A 22,892-nucleotide genomic window follows, 5' to 3' on the forward strand; every position below is an offset into this window, starting at 1 on the left:
TATTGATGTAAATATCTGGCATTTTCATGTTTGAACTAATCATGAAATAATAAACCCTTTAATTCAAAGCAGAATTGTGGTTGCATGTTTGCATTTCTATTTTTGTGTCTCCCGTTTTATAACAACTCAAACCGGTGGTAAAAGATGCTACCGTTCACCTGAACTGGTAGTAAAAAAATGCTTTAAAAAGTTTTTAAAAAGTTCCGATGATTAGCCATGAGACAATCAGCTGTGCCTGATTGTCTGTGAGGTTCCTGCTTGTTGCAGGGGCCATTGTGTGTGAGTACAGCCACGCCTACCTGGTTACATGACCACCAAGCCACACTCATCAAGCCATGTGCCCACAGTACTGGTAGGGAAACTTTTTGAATTTCACCACTGCGTACAAATACATGAGAAATTGCCTCTGAAAGGAAGCACTGTGACCTTGGTTTGAGCATACTTGAAACATTGATTAATAGAAAGGAAATCTGAAATGTTTTCAGATATTGCTGGCATGATTTAATAGAAATGATACTATTATAAGAGAAGGAAGCATTTGGAGGAAGAAGGAGGGACAATGGAAGGATAATGTGCCATATTATTTACCAGAGGAACCTGTGGCTGCTTTATGAAGGTGAGTTCATTAACCAACCTGATAAATAAGTGTTATTAGATCCATTCATATCCTTCTCTTCTCCTAAGTAGAAACCATATACAAAGGTTACACTGAATGGTATTTCGTGCAGAAAGATAATTGAATGATTGCACCATACCAATTTATTTCAAACTATTTCCAACCATTTTTCCAACAGCTAAGGGAAAGACATCTGATCAAGACATGGAAAAACCATCATCTTCTACATGAATGCCTGATGGAATCTGGATTATGGTAATTATGGTATGCGTTTTTTACATACACAGCACGCCCCCGCGGGGTATAAAAGTGGGCGGGGCATACGAAAAATTTTTACACAGATTAACTGCCGTCCAATTCCTCCCCAGCTGGCACAGGCTTTCTCCTCCGTTTCTTCCCCCGATCTCAGCAGTTTCCCTTCTCCCTTACTCGTCGTGGGTTATATAAGTGGGCGGGGTATACGGAAAACATTTTACACGATCTTGTAAACCTGCGGGTTATTCGCGTGGGCGGGTTATTTGCGTGGGCGGGTTATATGGGTGAAAATAAGGTATGCGCTTTTCTATGTCTGAAAATCATTGAAACACATTTTTGGAATATTGAACAAAATCCAATATTTATCCCCAAAGATCCTACTCAATAATAATCATTAGACACTTGTGGTTTATACAATGACTGACAATTCTGGTCAAAATCACACTGGCCAGATCTGAATAGCACCACCCTCTTTAAGCAGCTAAAGTACTTAATAGGCTAATACAGAAAGAGAGTGAGGAAAGGAACAGGGAAGGAGGGAGGGGAAGACAGGGGAGTGGATGGATAGAGGAAGGAAGGAAGGAAGGAGGAAGGGAGGGAGGGAGGGAGCAAGGGAGAGGGGAAGGAAGGAAGGTTTCCAATGCTCTCTTCCAACTTCCCATAAAGAAGGTCTATGGGAAAGCTGGCAGGACACCAGGAATTGCTCCTGCTCCTTGTGCATTACACCACAACAATTTTTGAATCTAGGAATCTCAAATCTGCTTGCTTAAAGAATATATTAAAAAATCTGGGACCAATTACTGCTGTAGAATGGAAATTTCCATGAAGCTAATATTTTGGGCTGAATGAGACTAGTGACTCCAAATCATCCAGAGAGTTTCCATAGATAAGGTTGCCTTGAACCCAATTGTATCCAATCCTAGTCCAACATATACCACCCGGGCTCTCAAAGTTATTTCAAGAAAGAAATAAAGTTTAAATTCTTATGCTTTCTTGGAAACCAAAATGCTATGGTCCAGATTTTAGATTTCCTGCCCAAAAATGTTCATGAAAATTTCCACTGTAATTTACAGTGATTTTCACTGATATTCATTCATTCACAAACATTATGGTGTGAAATGATTTAACATTAGGTTGTAACAGTGAACTGAAATCTCAAATATGGACAAAAGTTACCTAGGACTTTTAATACTGGGATTTTGTTTAATGAAAAGAAGCCAAGATCAGATATTTAATTAGGCAGGAGTGTTACATTTATTTATCTATCTATCTATCTATCTATCTATCTATCTATCTATCTATCTATCTATCTATCTATCTATCTATCTATCTATCAAAATTTAAATCCTCCCTTAACCTCACAGCAAGAGTTGTATGGAACTGTTGTTCATTTGAATGATAATTATAAGAAATATACAATAATAATTGCAACTTTTATCTCCATTACAAGGGAACTGCCTCTGTTCCAGATCTTACTGTTCAAGACTTATGGATGCTCATATTGTTCCTTCCAGATTATTAACCTCTATAGTGTTTCAGATCCTTCCAAAACCATGACTTCCTCATAAGTTATACTTAGCTGCTTGGTACTTAAAAAAAAAAGAGCTGAAAGGTTTTCAGAAAGAAAAGAACCGGACCCAGTTAGCGTATCCACTCAACTGACCACTGCGAGAAGTCCTACAGTGTCCCATATTAAGATGCTACTGGAAGGTAGAAGACTTCATCAGATCAACAAAACCCTTATCATGTCAATAACTTCCTTACTCTTAAGACACTGAGCTTGTCGATCAGAAAGGTCGGCAGTTTGGCGGTTTGAATCCCTAGCGCTGCATAACGGAATGAGCGCCTGATACTTGTTCTGCCAACCTAGAAGTTTGAAAGCATGTAAAAATGCAAGTAGAAAAATAGGGACCACCTTTGGTGGGAAGGTATCAGTGTTCTGTGCACCTTTGGTATTTAGTCATGCCAGCCACATGACCACATGACAGCAATCCTGCTTTTATGTTAAAAAAGCATGCTCATTTACTTTTTGGTTGAACACAAGGAAGACTTTGTTGTAATGAGGGATGACTCTTTGTGAATAAATAAATTGACTAGCAGAATTTAAAGTTGAGGAAAAATATAAGGGATTAATATAAACATTAAGCATATTCTTTAAGGCAGCAAGGTAGACAAGAAAATCAGAATGCTACTTTATATCTTAGAATGGGAGCTGAGCAGTGGTGGGTTTCAAATTTTTTTAGAACCTCTTCTGTAGGTGTGGCCTGTTTTGTGGGAGTGGCTTGGCAGTCATATGACCGGGTGGGAGTGGCTTGGCAGTCATGTAACTAGGTGGACGTGGCCAATTTGCAAAATGTGGTGAAATCACTTAACAACGCTCTTGCTTAGCAACCAAAATGTTGGCTCAGAAACTCTGGCATTTGAAGCACGGAAGTCTTAAAGCTGTCAAGTTACAAGACCCTTGCACCCCTAACCCTTTAGAAAAAAACCCCAGGGGTTAGAAAACTTGACAGCTTTAAGACTTGTGGACTTCAACTCCCAGAATTCCTACATACATATATACATACATACATACATACATACACACACACACACACACACACACACACACACACAATTTTTATGACTCACCAGCATCTGCATCTATAGATAAAAGTATGCCAATAAAATGTACATTCATTTCACTGTCTCCCATCTATGATCCAGCTAGAAGTATTCATCCATCTACGATTTTTTTCCACATTTAAAATGACCTTCATCTTGACAATATTCATGTTACATTTAGCATAAAAGAAAGGTAGTGGATATTGCATATCAAACATTTTGTATATCATCTTAAAACATGCTCACTAAATATCAGAATTCCATATGATACCAAACAGAAAGTTCTTTTTCCTATAAAAAATATTGTACTGAGAAAATGGAATTAATTTATTGCATCATACTGCTCTTACCTTGATGTGTACTTTAAAAAAAAAATTAAGATGAATGATAATCTAACTAGTTTCCTCCTCTTGCTTTCTTAATGTTATCATATTTCAGAACCTAAAAAACCTCTGGTATTTGATTGATCTCTTAAACCAGGGACAATAGATGAAGGCAAGATCCTGCAACTTGTTTGCCATGCAGTTGGATCACAGCCCATTAAGATCCAGTGGCTCAAAGCTGGGAGAGAGCTTAGATCAGTGTTTCCCAACCTTGACAACTTGAAGATGTCCGGACTTCAACTCCCAGAATTTCCCAGCCAGCATCTGACTACCTATGTGCATTCTTGCCCAGCAGCTGCGGCGACGTTATCAAGACGAAATAGCTTGGAAGCGAAGGGGCCTCGGAGTCCTGCCTAAGCAGTGGTGGGGCCCTCTCCCCGCCAGGCTCTTCCCTCTCGCTCTTCATCTTGATGATGTCACTGCAGCTTCTGGGCATGGACTGATGGAGGTAGCTAGAGTGGCAGCGAAGCTGTCCGGGCAGGCAAAAGAGTGAGCGAACGATGGAGGATCAGGAAGCCGTAAAAGTGACTGGGGAGTGCTGAGAATCTTCCTGCCTCTGCTGGACTTCGCGCTCCTATCTGCACGCTCCTCATGACTGCAATAGATGTCCAGAAGCCGCTTTTGGGGCTAATGGGGCCTGGGTTTCCAGCCCGACAGCCCCCCGCCACTTCTGGACGTCTATTGCAGTTGCGAGGAGCACGCTGAGAAGAGCACAAAGTCCAGCAGAGGCAGGCATGCAAAAACGACGCCTATTACTCCCTTGCAAGGGGAGCGAGGGAAAGCCCCTGAGTCTCTGCTCCCTGCCTCACTTGTCTGGAACTGCCGAAAGCTTTAGACTCTGGCTGGTTTCCCGCCATTTTGGGGTCCCTGAAAGGCAACTCCTTCACCCCTCCTCCCTTCAAAAGCTGTGAGGCGGTTTCTTAGCACCAGTTGCCCAGCTGGCATGGCTCCGCGTACGCACCTCCTCCTCCATAGATAAGGTTGCCTTGAACCCAATTGTATCCAATCCTAGTCCAACATATACCACCCGGGCTCTCAAAGTTATTTCAAGAAAGAAATAAAGTTTAAATTCTTATGCTTTCTTGGAAACCAAAACGCTATGGTCCAGATTTTAGATTTCCTGCCCAAAAATGTTCATGAGAATTTCCACTGTAATTTACAGTGATTTTCACTGATATTCATTCATTCACAAACATTACTGTGTGAAATGATTTAACATTAGGTTGTAACAGTGAACTGAAATCTCAAATATGGACAAAAGTTACCTAGGACTTTTAATACTGGGATTTTGTTTAATGAAAAAAAGCCAAGATCAGATATTTAATTAGGCAGGAGTATTACATTTATTTATTTATTTAATCAAAATTTAAATCTGCCCTTAACCTCACTGCAAGAGTTGTATGGAACTGTTGTTCATTTGAATGATAATTATAAGAAATATACAATAATAATTGCAACTTTTATCTCCATTACAAGGGAACTTCCTCTGTTCCAGATCTTACTGTTCAAGACTTATGGATGCTCATATTGTTCTTTCCAGATTATTAACCTCTATAGTGTTTCAGATCCTTCCAAACTCATGACATCCTCATTAGTTACTCTTAGCTGCTTGGTACTTTTTAAAAAAAAATAAGAGCCAAAAGGTTTTCAGAAACAACAGACTGGGACCCAGTTAGTGTATCCATTCAGCTGACCACTGGCAGAAGTTCTACAGTGTCCCATATTAAGATACTACAGAAAGATAGAAGATTTCATCATATCAACAAAACCTTTATCATGTCAATACCTTCCTTACTCTCCAATATATTTGCATGCAATATTGTATCTTTAGTTAAAAAAAAAGTGGAGCAAAAAGGCAACAAAAGAAGGAGCATGGGCACAAAAGATCAGCTCCTAATTGATAAAATGATATTAGAAAATTGTAAGAACAGAAAAACAAACTTGAATATGGTCTGGATTGATTACAAAAAGGCATTCGACTCATTGCCACATAGTTGGATAATAAAATCCTTAGAAACAACTGGCATTAGCAAAAATATTACATCTTTTACTGAAAAGGCAATGAAACAGTGGAGAACTGAGTTGGCAGTAGGGAATGAGAACTACGGAATGGTTAATATCAAGCAAGGAATTTTCCAGGGTGATTCACCTCTTCTCTTCATCATCGCGATGATCCCACTATCAGTAATCTTTAAAAAAAATGAAATTAGGCTACCAAACAGCCAAAGAAGCTGAAAAAACTTCGCATTTATTATATATGGATGATTTGAAACTCTATGGAAAGTCAGAAATAGAAATCCAATCACTGACAAACACAGTCCGAGTATTCAGCACCGATATTTCAATGCAGTTTGGCATGGAAAAATGCGCCACTGTATCCATAAAAAGGGGCAAAATCACTGCATGTGAGGGAATTGAAATGCCCAATGGCCAATTAATTAAATGCAAAGAAAATGAAGCCTACAAATACTTAGGCATTCTGCAGTTGGATAACATCAAGCATGGAGAAATAAAAACTACTGTCAGGCGAGAGTACACCAACAGAGTTAGGAAAATTTTGAAATCTAAATTGAACTTATGACCATTGCAAGTCCTGTGGTCACATGACCACAATTTGGAGGCTTGGTAACAGACTCATAATTATGACAGTTGCAGGGTCCTGGGGTCATGGGATCCCCTTTTGCGACCTTTTGACAAGCAAACTCAATGGAGAAGCCAGATTCACTTAACAACTGTGTTACTAACTGAACCACTGAAATAAATTGTGCAAAACAGGTTGTAAAATGGGGCAAAACTCACTTAACAACTGTCTCACTTAGCAACAGGACTTTTGAACTCAGTTGTGGTTGGAAGTCAAGGGCTACCTGTATACTTTTCTCTACTTACACTCCTCCCTCACAAATCATTGCACCTCCCCCCCCCCACAGATTATGTGGGGAGAGAGAGGCAGAAAGTCGCATTTAAATATGAATAGGAAAGTAGGTTAGACGGGACATCACAGGCTGCATCATCACATCCTCACTCCCCTGGGCCACATCTTTGCAATGATTTTCAGGCATTTAAATACCCTGAGTCTGGATTGCATAATGTACTTAACCAGATCAGTTCAAAACTTCTCACTTGCATATTTTTTATTTTATTTTATGTACTAAATCAATTTATATGGCTGCCCAACTTGCAAACATGACTCCGGGCAACTAACTATGTAGTAAAAGAGTAGGGAAAAAAATGCAGTATCAGCAAAAATATATATTAGTCCATAGGAACAAATCAAATACTCACCCAACAGGAACAATAACATCCTCACGGCTATCTAACCTTAATGCCAACTTAATGTTTGTGGTTTGAATAAATAGAGGTATGTATTCAGGTTTGATTGATGCTTTTAACTGTTGGTTAGGAGATGTCTAGAGATTGATATAAGATGGACACTTATATCAATGTGTTGAATAAATAAATACCTCCCAACTTTGATGCCCTGGTTATAGAACACCGTGGTTGTTTGTTTGTTTGTTTGTTTGTTTGTTTGTTGTTGTTGTTTTTGCTTTCTGTGGCCTAACATGTTGCACAATTGGGGCCTGTTTATTTTATGAGTTAGTGCCTCGTGTCTGCATAGAAAATAGATTAATTTAAAGGTGGGATATATACAGGGGTGGGTTCCTGCCAGTTCTAACCTCTTCTACAGAAGAGGTTCCACAAATCCACAGTGCCATTTAGAACCGGTTCCATGCAAGTAGAAAAATAGGGACCACCTTTGGTGGGAAGGTAACAGCGTTCCGTGCGCCTTTGGCGTTTAGTCATGCCAGCCACATGACCACTAAGACATCTTTGGACAGCATTGGCTCTTCAGCTTTGAAATGGAGATGAACATCGCCCCTTAGAGTCAGGAACAAGTAGCACATGTGTGCGAGGGGAATCTTTACCTTTACTATTGCAACCCTTTAACAGCTATCATCCTTTTATGTTAAAAAAAAAACATGCTCATTTACTTTTTGCTTGAACACAAGGAAGACTTTGTTGTAATGAGGGATGACTCTTTGTGAACAAATAAATTGACTAGCAGAATTTAAAGTTGAGGAAAAGTATAAGGGATTAATGTGAACATGAAGCATATTCTTTTAAGGCAGCAAGGTAGACAAGAAAATCAGAATGCTACTTTATATCTTAGAGTGGGGAAGGAAAATAAAATCACCATGCAGCTTATTTATGGATTCTCCTTCAAGTTCATTCCTCTTTTCATTTGACTCTGTGTGACTATTGAGTCCTATGGCTCATTTTGTGCCGGTGGGCCCTGATCTTTGATTCAGCAAATTTGGAAAGCCTTGACATTGCCAAGGTCAAAGGCAACTTAGCCCAATTCCTTCTTTAAATACTTACACTGTGTATGTAATTGTCAAGAAATGTTGCAATGCCTCATTTAGAAAATCTTAGAAAGTACTGTGTGATCGTAGCATTTTCTTTCCTTCACAAGGCAACATCTTGCCTTTCAGACCTTATTTTTCCGAGAAGAGAGTGATCTTATGCACAATGTTCCCATTGTTTTCAGACTAATGCACTCCATATACTTTTACTTCATTCAAAAATCCTTCTCTCTTATCAGCTGCTTGAGGAGAAGTCTTCCTCATAATTGCTCAGTGAGTCATATTTTATACTAGAGAATGGGATAAAGGGCTGCTCTAATCCCGAAGACAATTTCATATGGGACCAAATGAATGTTTTGAGATATATGAGCTGAGGAATGGGTGGGAACAATTACTCTTCTCCTAACCATTCCTGTTCAGAAACCTGTGTACCTACTTGCTCCATTTAGCTTTTATGCTGAACCAGTTTCGATGGGCTATTAGACAAGGGGAAGATAAACATTTTGAATGCTGGCTGCAATTATCAGCAACAGCCAACATGACTAGGATATGATTACTAAGAAGGTTTTCAAGCCACAATCTTCCAACCACATCCTTGGGGGAAAAAGTTTCTGACAGAAATATATCACCAACTTTGCTACACTTAACTTTGGAAGACCTTGAACTAGTATGCACTCTTCCTCTAGCTGACCAATAGAAGAGTTAGGCAGCCCCTCAGATATTGGAACACTATCATGTCACTTTTAGTTCTTCTTTTTGTTAAAGTAGACATGCCCAATTCCTGCAATTGTTCCTCATATGTTTTTTGTTCATCTTTGTTGCTCTTCTCTGCACTCTGTCTAGAATCTCAATATCTTTTTGTATTGTAACAACAAAAACTGGGTACAATATTCCAAGTGTACTCTGAGATGTATTGAAAGACAGATTTAAAATACAATTTGCTAATTTGTAAGAAAAAATATAGAACTGCCAGCTAAAGGCACATAACAACAGAAATTTAAATTCTAATGCAATATTCTTGGTTCAACAGTTTATTCAACTTTGGCAGAAATAGAAAAGCTAAAGCAGGATAGAAAAGAAAAGCAGGATAGCAGGAACACAATTTGCACAGAGACTGTCGTAGTGGTTAAAACGTGGTTCTCTATCTCTGCATTCCCTTATCCACATTCTTTATTGCTCTGAATGTCATCCTTGTGAAACTAGCAATAGCAATAGCAGTTAGACTTATATATTGCTTCATAGGGCTTTCAGTCCTCTCTAAGCGGTTTACAGAGTCAGCATATTGCCCCCCAAAACAATCTGGGTCCTCATTTTATCCACCTCAGAAGGATGGAAGGCTGAGTCAACCCTGAGCCAGTGAGATTTGAACAGCCGAACTGCAGAACTGCAGTCAGCTGAAGTAGCCTTTAGTGCTGCATTTAACCACTGCGCCACCTTGGATCTTCAAACTGATTTGTTACTACCAGTTAGACACCCAAACTACTTTCTGTTGAGATGTGCAAAGGTAAAAGTCAAGACAATAGCTTGGCCTTTGATTGGGCCCATTTTGACTAGCCTTCCATCAAAGCATAAAGTTTCCCAAGATAGTTCAGACTGCTAAAATTGGAAGCCCCTAATGCTGGCATGGAATCTTCCACTAGCATAAATTCCCTACAGATAGCTTTCGTGATAATAGCAGTGATAATAGCCTGCAAGAGTCTTAGCCATATGTTAGCATTTTTATGACTCATGTATTTTAAGATAAAAGATGACTAATAAGCAACTTTACAAGTGAAATCACATATACAAAATTGGCCTCCTCTTGTATTTTACTGCCAGTTATCTGCAAGCAGCCTGGGGGCAGTTTGAAAAGTCAGGTTGTGAGTGTGATTAAAGTACAACCGCCTTTTAATCTTGCTGTCCTAATTTATCTGTATTCATTTCCTTTGTTCATGTTCATGTTTATACTTATAACTGTTATCTTGTATATTTGACAAAACAAACAAACAAAGAAACAAACAAACAAACAAAATAGTTCCATTAATGAAATATTCTTAAGTTTTACTAAGTTTCAACCAAATGTATTCTCCCCATATTCCATCAATGAAGCCTATTTGACAGAGTTTACTGTATGGGGCCATAGTAAAAAAAAATCCTTGTCATCTTCTGTTAATGAATGATCTACCTCCTATTTTTTTCTCTCAGTTTACTTTAGATTTCCAAAATGCAACACTTCAAACTTTCTGTCCCTATTCTAACCTAAATCTATAGTCGTATAGACCTAGCAATCCTTTTTGTGTTGAAGGATGTTCCTTCAACATCCTTTTTAATTCACCCCTCTATAAATGACACACTTAAATCTTCTTTTCTTCTATGAGGATCCTCTCATTCTGGAATCTCTGCACTTTCCCATTTCTATTTACTCAAAGCAACTGGCATCTCCTTTTTTCTCACTAAATGCATCTTTGTAGGGAACACAATATCCCTATTCTGGAAGATACATAAAATGATAAAAGAATGATAGAGGGATACACTCCCCACACCACCCATGTTTGCCGATGTGTCACTGTTTAGCAATGCTGGCCAGCAATTTAAAATTAAAATTAAATCTACTTTAAATAAAGGACAATTAAATACATCATTCAATTGCTAAAATGAAAACAAAAAATACCCCTAGCTTTTGCTAGTGTTTTGAGATAAAATGGAAAGGATATACTTCACACTGGGGAGCCAAATGTTTGGGCTGTGTGGCAAGCTTATGATTACACAATTAATCCATTAGTATCAGAACCAGATCGTAAACCTAACATTATTGTGATTGGTTGCACAGTCAGCCAGATGCCAGTGGTGTTCAAGAGAAGCTCCAGATGTTTTGGGATTGAACCCAAGATGCCAATCACTATTGGTAATACCTTTGCTTTCTTTTGCTGCAGTCATTCTACTTCTATTTGTAGGTCTTTATTTTCTGGATTTTTCTCCATTTCTTTCTGTTCTATTCTGCTGTCTCTTGATTCTGCAATGTCCACTAATCCAGGTTTTTTCCTCTTTCTTATTGACAGTTGTTAAATCTGGGGTGTTACGTGAAAGGGTGCTTGTCTGTTTGAATTTGGAGATCCCAGAGCATGTTAGTTTTTTCATTTTCCATTACTTTGCCTATTTTATGGTCCCAGCAGTCCTTGCCTGCAGGCAAGTGGTATTTCTAACAGATTTTCCAATGCACCATTGTTGCTACTTTGACATATTCTTGTTTGGGGTCAGTTTGTGTGATCTTTTTGCCGCAGATAAACTAGGTGATCCAGTGTTTCTTCAGGGTCTTTGCAGAGGCAGTGTTTGGCATCTGTTGCCTCCTCAATTCTGACTTTGTATGCATTTTTTCTACAGGATTCATCTTGTGTAGCCAGAATTAGCCCCTTGGCCCTTTTCTTCAAATTTTCTACTCTTAGCCATTGCCAGGATATGTTGTTATCTGTTTTGCCTAGTATTTATGTATTGACTACATAACAGTTTGCCTTGCCATGTTTTTTTTCCTGTTTTTCATTTGGTCTTCCTTGTAGGCTAGTTGGTATCATCATCATCATCATCATATTTATTTTTGTCAACCCAAGCATTAGGTAGATGTTTTCTTTTTATGGTTTTTTTTAAATTAAATTACTCTAAATAATTTAAACTATTCTAACATAGATATGCTAAAATAGTTCACAAATATTTGTAAACATGGTGGGTTGTCCTTTGTTATTCCTCAAATTTCAGTTTAAGCAAGATTTTGGGGGATTTGTTTTGTCCCGAGTGACCATTTAGCTCATGTGCAAAAAGGCATCTTTCATATTCTTTCATATTCCTTAAAAATTCTTTAGGTGTTTTCTAAACAAAGACCCCTCTAATTTGGTTAAACATTTAGTGAAATGTGCTTTTAGATTATTGAGGAAATCTAAAATAAAAGTTGGAAACCCTTAGATGAATAGGAAGGGAAATCCATAAAGTTCTTTAGAGCTGATTGCAGTTATAATTTGGGGGATGGAGGCATCATTTAAAAACTAGGGAATTTTAGAGGGGATTGCTTAAGATGACTGTAGCTGGAGAGACATGGCATCCTACTGTCATGTCATCTGAAATCTATCTGACCAGAGTGGTACACAAACGTTACCATATGGACCACCAGTTGAGGCTCTCTTTTTTTTGCCAAGCTGAGCAAAGGAACTTTACAAAATGCAATTTTGAAAGGGAGGGGAAAAAAGGAGAGATAGTATTGAACAGATGTGTGCAATATGCATGCAAAAGTGTGTTAAACTTCCATGAACCAATGCACCATTATTACTAAGGGGTATCTGGTTTTTAATTAAAAAATCACCTGTCTACTCCTGATCTGCACAACCAATTTAAGGGGCTAAAATGGGGGAAGTTTTCCTCTGCCTAATTCTGGTAGTCCTCTTCACATTGGGGTGCTAATCCTCCCTCCACCTCCAGCTGTCTTTCGTGAGCCTGTCCCTACGTTACATCTTGGTGGATGCCTGCTAATCTCTCCCATTCTTGTACACCTGGAGCTTTCCTGGTCACCTCCCCTTTTATTGTTGCTTCAAAAGGTCTGTCCGGAAGGTTACTCTGGCACTAAAGACTAGCTTGTGTGGTATAAAAAGGGGCTGGGGTTGCAGCTGAAACCTTGCAGTTGTTAAGAGGAAGAAAGGGAGAGAGACCGAGAGAGGAAGAGAGGGAGAGAAGAGGGAGAACTCTCGTGGCAGCAACAGGTAAGTAATACTCTTCCCTTAGCTGCACTTTAATTCTCCAGATACTGATCCTGTAAGTTTCTTATTCATTTCTTAATTATACAGCTTCAAGACAGCATCTCCTTCAATTGCCAAGATCCTTACAGCTCACGAATGGAGGCAAATATACATGTCCCAGGATAATGTTGCAGGAGCCAATCTGAGTCAGTCTTAGGCTGCTCTTAATCTTCCAAGTTTTATGCTCATGTTGGAGCCCATCCCCAGGGAATTTCTCTCTCACAAGATTGTATTCTGATGAGAACACTTTTGAATGAGAGAGGAGTTCTCTGAGGAGCTCCAGCAAAAGTCCGAAAATTCAGAAGATTAAATCTCTGGTCCCAATGACCGACCCACATCGGATCCGGCATACTTAAGTTTCTCCCACAGCATCTTCACAAATTTCAGAGTTACGTGCATGCACTAAGAACACCTCACAAATAGACAATTCCTTCCAGAATACAATCAAGTTCTTCAGATTTCAGTTTTTAACGGGCATTCTGTTATTGTAATATTAATCTTCTAGAATGAACTAGCAAACTAACTTGGTAGTAGAAGGACAGACATCCCTGGAGAGCAGCCTAGTCATTTTCTGTTTGGAGCCACATGGCTCTATGAAAGTTTCAGCAGACCTTGAAATAATGGAGGGGAAAAGTTGAAATGTAAATGTTGAAATGAGAGAGGGGGAAAAAATCAAAACCACTTTTCCCTTGCACCATATGTGTTTATTTATAGGAACATTCTTGAAAATACCTGCTAAGAATAATGACACAGTCTTGCCCAACATCTGGAGGAGATTTGTAATAATTTTTAATGTGCATAGAAATGTAAGTAGAAAATAGGCTTATAGATAACTTGTAGAAGGTGACAGGGTGATGGTGGAATAGTACAAATAGTCTAGGGAAGGTAGCCTACTGCCCAAGAAGATTAGCTCCATCCCTTTTTCTTTTATAATAAATTTCATTTTTGTGTTTCTGTAGAATTAGCAGCTGGTTTAGTGGTGGGGGGGTGGTTGGGTACTGGACATAGTTATAGTATCATAAACCATAGTAATCGTTTATTTCAGCCATTGGGACTTGGGTTTTGGATAAAATAACATACCAAGTGATCTTCCTTCTTTCATGAAGGTTGTACCTCTATTCATGGCAAGGCAGCAAATACGCAAAAATATTCTAGGAAACCAGAGGTGGTATTCAGCCAGTTCTGACCGGTTCTGGAGAACCCGTAGTGGAAATTTTGAGAGTCGGGAGGGAATTAGGATTTTGCAGTTTCTGCAAAGGGCTGAGAGAAAGTGACTGGCTCAAAGTTACTCAACTGGATTTGTGTCTAAGGCGGGACAAAGATTCACAGTCTCACAATCTCACAATCTCTAGCGTGATGCTTTAACTGCTACATCAGACTGGCTCTCCTTAATCTATATTACTTTGCTTTCTTTGGTGGCCAATATTTTTGTCTCAGCAGAAACAGTCTTCTTTCTGTGAAGATGCTGAACTCCCAGTGGAGTAGTCTTTGGGCCATTATGGGAGTTCTCCTCATCCATTCAGTGGCAGGAGTGCATAGCCGCTGTTTGGATGACAGTTGGTGTTGGGACATGGACACGGAAGTAAAAATGAAGGTAAGTGGACTGTTCACCTAGGTCCCTCTTTTTCTTAGATGGCTGTATTTGGAAGAGATGGTACAGAACTTAGACCATCCAATGAAAAGGTTGTCAATTAAATTCAGGTTTTCCCAAGAAAATGCCTTGTAATGTTTGTATGGAATTTGATTATTAATGTTTGTATGGAGATTATTGTCCTTGCTGCTCTCCGAGTTTGGTTATTGTCTTGAAGACATTTCTTTACCCAAATTAGGTAACTTCACCAGTGCACTGATGATGTTAACTAGTTAGGATAATGAAACATCTGCAAGAAAAGAACCAAGCTCATAGAGAGCCATGTATGCTATTAAAAAAAAACTGATTGAGGGCACATTACATAATTAAAATCAAATAATATTTTTAAAAATCATGCTTTATTATCTATATACTGATCTAGACTTCCCTGGCCAGTATCTGTAGTGCAATGTTGAGCTTCAGAGTTTACTGACCTAAACTAGACAACAGATCTCCTGACATTTTACCAGCAATGATGGCTGGCATGTGGAGAGCATCTCCTTTTGTCCCCATTCTTAGTACATCTTCTTAGCATTTTCTTTTGTCTTCACTCCTGCTGTCTCTAAAAATGTTGTGAAATTGGGAACTGTGATGATGCAATATGTTTGCTTGAAAAGATCCTTAGCAGTACAAGGAAACTTTTTGCAGTCAGAGACCATATTCCATGTCTGTTTCTCTGCCTGCCTGCCTGCCCCCCCTCCACTCACTCACTCACTCACTCACTCACTCACTCACTCACTCACTCACTCACTCACTCACTCACTCACTCACTCACTCACTCACTCACTCACTCACTCTATCATCTATCTATCTATCTATCTATCTATCTATCTATCTATCTATCTATCTATCTATCTATCTATCTATCTATCTATCTACCTATCTAATCTTTCCTCCTCCTGCTGCTGCTGCTGCTATCATTTCTCTTTCTCTGTGCATGAAGTCTGAGAGTGCTGTGATACTTCATTAGGAGAGGGGGAACACACTTTCCATCTCTTGTTTTTATTTCATTTCTGTTTTCATTTGAGGCAAAATGGTAAGCTGTGCTGAAGTTTAATCCATCTGTTTTAGCCCCACTCTTCCAGAAATCTTCCCCTTTCATTGGGGAATGTAGTCCATGGGTACAGATGATATAATCCAGCTACAGAGGGGAAACCCACTGATGTAAGGGACTATGGAAGAAGAGTGTACCAGAAGCAAGCTAGGCTGAGTTACCCACCGAATAGCTGATAAATAGGATTTTAATTTCCCTATTGTATTATCTTTGATCTTCTTTTCCAGACCACCAATCTTTCCATTTATTAAGCATTTATAATGCATTTTAAAATTAAAGCCAAAAAATGCTGAAAAAATTAGCTTTTTCAGACCTATGTCAGTATGCGCAGCAGATCCATATCTTTGTATGTCTAGAGCTCATCGAGATGCCAACCAATAAATGTCAATAATTGACACCTTTTTTGATTGCTGATAACTGAACCTTGCCTCCTGAACCTGAACAAATCAGTTGAAGTCCCTCGTCTCCAGCTAAAAGAAAAATATTGCTCTTCTACCACATTGTTGTGTATATTTGGTGGTTTGCAACAACAAAAACATCTGAGAGCTGATAGAAATGCTGGGAAGGGAAGGGTACCCTTGTGGTCAGCATGGCGGCAAGCCTGCATGTATTTGAAAACCTCAAGGGACACCCCAAATGTTAGCAGAATGGTGGCAAAATCTTTCCAAATGGCAACCTATGGGAAGCTCGTAACGAACTGGTGGTGTCAGGCAGTGCTACCCCCCCCCCCAACACTAGAACATTGGAAACTGATTGCTGAAACTGCATCTGACTTTTTTCCCCATGGAAATGAAATAGTTAAACTGAGCACGGAAAGAGGAGGTATATGATGAGAATACCCTCCCAAAGGAAAACAGAACCCTGACCTGAATTACAGGAAGGCTGAGCTTCTTGATGTAGTAGCAAAGTCAGTAATTGTGCAGATTTGAAAGATCAAAATAACTATTTCTTGCTGGGGAAAATAGTGGGGGCATGAGGCATTTATAATGGATTAGAGGTGGGAGGGCTTCAGCAATGTGGAAACTGCTGGTAAGTCTGAAAGGGATGTCTGGAAGCTCAGGATGTTCACAGAGGAGAGAAGGACCACATTCTGAACGTTCTTTAAGAAGCAAAAGCAGGTTGTGAATCCAGTGGAGATGTAAAGCATTGACAGGAGTAATTCTGTCTTGCTATCTAACTTCATTTATGATTTCAAACCATTTATCTCACCTAGTCTAGGATCCAATTTCCAACAATGGCTGGAAATTCGTAAGTGGGAAATAGAAAACCAAAAAAAGTTTCCCTTTTTTTGGCCACCTATCATCACTTAGAAAAGCAGTTTTTGCTGGTTCCTGACCAAGTGAAACACATGGGAAATTCCTTTGGTGGCAGGATGCAAAAGTAGATATGAAAAAAGTGGTTTGACTGGCTAGGTGAGAGTCAGTCAACTTTTTGGAAGTGCCAACTCTTCTTAGATGAAAGCCTTCTCCCAAATTGCTTCCTACTTTAAAGGAACACATAATCCATGCACTAATAAGATTTTAAATACGACTGAATTAAATTTAAATACAAACAGTTCAGCTTTAGAAAAACTTGCCTGCAAATTAACAAACACCTGGCAGATTTGCTGGTGAGCCTGACTCTCATTGTTGAGGCACTAACCCTGAGAAAAGGAGGAAGGAGCTTTAGGCTGAATTGAAACTTTGTACAGTAGTTTTGAAGTCAGTATCTGTTGTGGTCCACTAGCGGCCTGTGGAGCTCGCAATAGAGTTGGACAGTGGGGAGGTTGGGGAGGAACATGGGCCAGTCCTGGAATCTGGGTTAGTTTTGAAGTCAATATCTCCCTTCCTATCACCTGTTTCCATTGCAGGAGTGCCTCAGGGCCTGCACAACGGGCCTCTCAAATGAGTCTCCAGTATATCCAGGAAATGGTCAAATGCAGCAGAAGAAAATCCCCTGGAAGAAATTTGGGAAGCGTAACAGCTTAGGCAACAAAATAAAGAACCCTTCCGGTGACTCTGGTGCAGATCTCTTCTCGGCTTCTTCAGAAACCCAAGAGAGCTGGGAAGGAGACTCAGAAAGCCACCAAGAGTCCCGTGAAAAGCAAAAAGGCAAGAGGTCCTATAGAATGGAGCACTTCCGATGGGGAAAGCCAGTGGGCAGAAAGAGGCGACCCATCAGAGTCTATCTAAATGGGACAGCAGTTGAATCCAAGGAGAGTTATCCCGAACTTGACTCCCCGGAGGAAAATGAGAGCAGTGAAACCATTAAGAAAAGCAGCTGAGAAAAATTTGAATATATATTTTATTCATTTTCACATTCCATTTTACAATCACTTATATACAGAGTATTTGCTATAAGAAAAAAAAATTAAAACAAAATAAAAAAGAAAACACAACTCATCATTCACAACCCCACCTGACACTTCCATCCTCCATACACCCCATCTACCCCCTCCAACTTTCCTTTCCTCCCTCTAACACTCCCCTCCTACTTCCCTTTCCCCTCAAACCTTCCTTCTCCCCTTACTCCCAACACGCCCTCCTTACATTCCCCTTACTCCTTCCTTACTCCTCCCTCCTCTTTCCCTCTACCTCCCTCCTTGGTGTATTCCTTTATTCAAGTGTTGTTTATTATAATCTGATAAAAAATAAAATAAACCAAGGGAAAAAAATATAAAGAAAGAAAAGAGAAAAAAAAGGAAAAAAAAACAACCGTATATAAGTGCATTCTTGTTTTTATTGAGACTATGTTAATACCCACCCACCCACCCCCCATAAATCCCCATCCCTAATCCTCCCGACTTCCCAGGGCCCACACCTGGCAATGCCTTCTATCTAAAGTATCTTATGTTCGTATGGATTAAAAATAAAAGTAATATATTGAAGGAAAGAAAAACAAAAAAAAAAGAAAAAGGAAAAAAGAAAAAAAAAGAACTCTTTGTGTTAAGCTCAGCCCCCCATCTTTATCTATGCTTAAATAGTGTAAGTCATTCTATCTATATTTTATTCTCGTCTCTTGCTTCTTTGTTATCTACCCCGACCTCCTGTAGACTCTCCCGTTCCTCTTCCTTAACCTTGTATTCAGATAAACATTTATCCAAATTTATATAGACATCAATATACAATCTAGCTCAAAAATAATCCCTTCTAGTAAAATTTAAGCAGCGTGGATCATTCCACATATTCAAATATTACTTTACAGAAGAATAATCAAACTTTCCCTTCTAATAGGATTTAAACAGCGTAAATAATCTTTCTTAACCTTAATTTCAAACAGTAATTCAAAATATGCAGACATTAGTTTAAAATCTAGCTCAAAATAATTTCACCAAGCTTTCCCTTCTAATAAAAATTAAATAGCATGGATCATTCCACATATTCAAATAATACTTTCAACAAGAATCAGTTTACCTTCTGTTTTATAATAATCTCATCCAACTTTCCCTTCTAACAGAATTTAAACAACATATATCATTCTGCATTCATTTTACATATATGCATTCAGTATCACCCCACCAATAAATTCCGCTTTTTCTACCGGAGAGAGGTCGCAAACCCCCACAACTTTGGCGAATATTTTAGAATGTCTAAATCCTCGATCTCCGCTTTTCTGCTTCTCCGAGGGAGAAAAAGCTACCCCCTCCATCTTGCAGCCATGTGGTCTGTTGCTTGCCTTCTCCTTCGGCTTGTCTCTCCTCTTTTCCAAGTGAGTCAGGAAGCCCCGCCTTCAAGGTCTTGTAATAGAAATCTCGAGCCTCCGAAACAGAGTTGAGACGAAATCTTTGATTCTCAAATGTAACCGTAATACCAGCTGGAGCCTCCCATTTATATTGAATCTGATAATTTCTAAGCACTTTAGTTAGAAAGGTATAGTCTCTTCTTGCCTTTAACATTTGAAATGGTATTTCTTTAAAGACAATCAGATCCTGGCCATCAACTCTCAAACTATTATTATGAAATTTTTGCATAATCGCGTTTCTGGATTCTTTTGTGGAAAAATATATAATTATGTCCCTCGGGAGCTGTCGCTGTTGAGAAAAATTAAAAACGATAATGCTGCCTACAAGATGCACCACTTTCGGTGGAACGCCCCAGCCCTGTCCAAGAAGAAGCGCTACGGCGGCTTCATGACCTCAGAGCACAGTCACACTCCTCTAGTGAATTTTTTTTAAGAATGCCATCATCAAAACTGCTTATAAGAAAGGCCAGTAAGGGTGAGGGAGATGAGGACCAACCCCACCCTGGCATTGTAGCCATGGGGAAAAAGGTCTGGGCACCTCACATAGGAATTTCTCTGACATATTTCATGATAATATTATTAACGGATATCATTTATTTTCATTGTTCCTACTTATTAAATAAGAAACTCACTGCTTAGGAGACACTTTCGCGTTTGCCTTCTGGTTTTGAATATACCAATAATTGGTGGGGAGCGTGGTTGGCAGATCTTTAAGGGGACATCTGCCATTGTGTGCAAGTAAGCAGGAAGAAGAGCTAAAGGAGTAGTTATCTTTCAGAGGGACAGATTATTTTTATATTTTAAACCAGCTGTACAATACTGTAAATGAAAGGATTAAAGTTATAAAATACTACTACTAATACATTCTTTTTGCAAACTAACCAAGTCTCTGAAGTTGTCTTTTGGTCACTTGAAGTGCAATTTTCATCATTAAAAAAAGAATGACAAATTAAGAGAAGGCTTATTTTTGGAGGGGGAAAACTATATTTGGACTTGTCTTTGTAAGCCAGGAGTTAGTCCAGAAGTGAGTAGACCAAAAAGCAGGCAAAGCCAAATTACCTTTAGGTACATATCTCGAGGGATGCCATCTCTTTAAGATGCCATCTCTAAATATTTATCTTCCCCCCTACCACCTCCATTATATTGGTTATTAAATGTGGTGGGGAACCGTTCTGTGAATACACCACCTGGACACAATTTGACTGAAAAAGAGGATGTGCTTGAGAACCAAGCAAAAGAACCACATAACAAGTTTTGACTCCTTGGTTTCATAAAAATCTATCAACAATTTCATCAAAACTGCCAAGGAGAGGCTGATACAGAAAATGGAGTACAACAAGGAGAACCATTCAAATAATTTAGCAACCGGTTTTCTGCCCTAATAACCATTTTAAGTATAATAATAATAGTAATATTCTGTTATTTCTTTGGGGGAGGGGGTGTGTCTAACTTTACAGCAGATGAGAGATAGAGAATAGCAGACTTCACAGTATCAGAATGAGTGAGGGTGGTGTATAGTTTCTATAGTTTGTCCCAAATTCAAGCTTTGTCATTTTACTCTTTGGTGCAGAGACTTTGGGTTCTTCCTAATGGCTGAATTAAATTCCTATTCACTACTGCTTGAACTAACAGAAAAATATCCCAACTTAAAATTTATTGGTCCAGGGACATGATTATGATCAGCATAATTTTGTGTGTTCCACTCTAGTAATGAAGCTGATAGCCAACACTATTTTTACTATTTTAGCATCAAATTAAGGAGACATTGGAGCAGAGGCAGCCATGTTAGTCTGCAGTGTCAAAAAATGAGGAGTTTGGTAGCACCATTTCCAATTAACAATTTTTCTCAAAAGGCAGAAGCTTTTTGTGAGTTTCTATCTCACTTCCTCAGAAATGCTTCTGCCTCTTTTTTTAAAAGGTTAGTCAGTAAAGGCCCCCTGCAGCCAGATTCTTTCTGAAGTTAAGGAGAGCAATCGATGTCTTTTCCCTGCCACCAAGCATCCCAGGTTGGTATGGAAACAATTGCCAATCACTCTCTCTAAAGTGGGGATGAAAACGGAAGGGACAGGTTGAATGGAAGGAGGTTTAGGGATCGATCAAGTTGCTTTGACCACCTAATGAGAAGGAAGGACTCGCTGGAGAAGAGCCTAATTCTGGAAATGATTGAGGGCAAAAGAAGAAGGAGCCAACAGAGAATGAGGTGGCTGGATGGAGTCATTTTAGGCGTGAGATTAAATGGACTACAGAGGATGGTAGAGGATAGGAAGGCCTGGAGGAATGTTGTCTATGGGGTTGCTATGGGTCGGACACGACTTTGCCACTAACAACAACAAGAAGTTGCTTAACAGATGACAAACACAAAGGGAAAGGAGGGAGAAATGACAGGAGGGCCTTCTCCCAAGGCTCTTGCTAAGGCAACTGCTCCCTTGTGCCTTTTCTGGAAAATAAAAGAGCCCAAGGGAACATGGGAGAAGAAGGTCATAAGGTGAAGCTGGAGGAGCAATGGTATGCTGCAAGGGCATGGCTGGGAAAGTGACTGATAAACTTTCAGTTCTCTTGTCCAGGGGCATCCCAAAGAAGCAGCCGGGGCTATCAAAATAGGAATGGAACAGACAAAAATGTGCCAATCATCCCATGGTGCATTGCACAGCAAAACCCAAGGGAACTGGATCTGAGAACATCAACCAGTCAGGGCAACAGTGTAGAGTTGAAAAATTAATAAAAACAGTAAAAGCCTGGCTCTAAGAAACTCATTATCATCTGGAGTATAAACACATACCCCTTCTGGTAATTCACTTAGTAATGGCCAAATCAGAAACATAGCTGGCAGAACCCAACTTTCCTTCCCAATATAAATTGATCTCTTGTGCAGCATAAGATTCAAACAGTCTTTCAAACAAATATAAACTGGTGTTGAACCAGCACATTCAACTCTCTTTTTCATGATCAGAAAACTTACATTTAAAAGAAGCTTGTCAAGGACTTAGAAAGCACCAGGGAGGCTTCCATCCACAGACACCTCTGGAAAAGGCAGGTGTTAGCTCCTGTCTGCCTCTCCAGTCAAAAGGACTTTGGAAGAAATGCATGGGGGACGGAGGAGGGGACGGGACACATCAGTTTAAGAAACTAACAGGGGCTGCCAGATTCTCTCCCCCCCCCCGACTATGTCAGCAACAACTGGCGATGGAGAAAATAATGAGAGGAGTGTGAAATAATGGGTATCAGAGGATACCTTTATCACAAAGTTATCGAAGTTCTCCGAAAAGAGCAGAAAGCGGAGGAGAAACGGCGAAACTTTATTCCGGGATCTTCATTCGGGGCTGCTTTGGAAGGAAAAGAGGGGATCCTGGCCCACAGAAAGAAAGAGGGAGATCCCTACACAATCGGGGTGGAGGAGCGGGAAGTCTGAAGGAGCCGATTCGTACTGGCGTTCTGAGCAAGAGAGACGCGTGTTTGAAAGAAGGAAATAGCATTCCCCCCTCCCCCCCCATGAAGCGAAGCTGCGCCTTTCC

General features: G+C 39.6%; 1 protein-coding gene across 1 annotated transcript; it reads left to right on the plus strand.

Moving 5' to 3' along the window:
• The first annotated feature begins 14,438 nt into the window (after positions 1-14,438).
• LOC148044902 (pro-opiomelanocortin A-like) lies at positions 14,439-20,237 on the plus strand. The gene is given in 4 exon segments (XM_087717411.1): positions 14,439-14,570; positions 17,510-17,906; positions 19,668-19,804; positions 19,806-20,237. Coding segments are annotated over 4 exon segments (714 nt in total). The 3' UTR covers positions 19,854-20,237.
• Positions 20,238-22,892: the final 2,655 nt, after the last annotated feature.

The sequence above is a fragment of the Thamnophis sirtalis genome, unplaced genomic scaffold, assembly GCF_051295495.1.
Source record: "Thamnophis sirtalis isolate CommonGarterSnake01/CBP01778 unplaced genomic scaffold, rThaSir2_p1.2 scaffold_6, whole genome shotgun sequence".
NCBI lineage: Eukaryota > Metazoa > Chordata > Lepidosauria > Squamata > Natricidae > Thamnophis > Thamnophis sirtalis.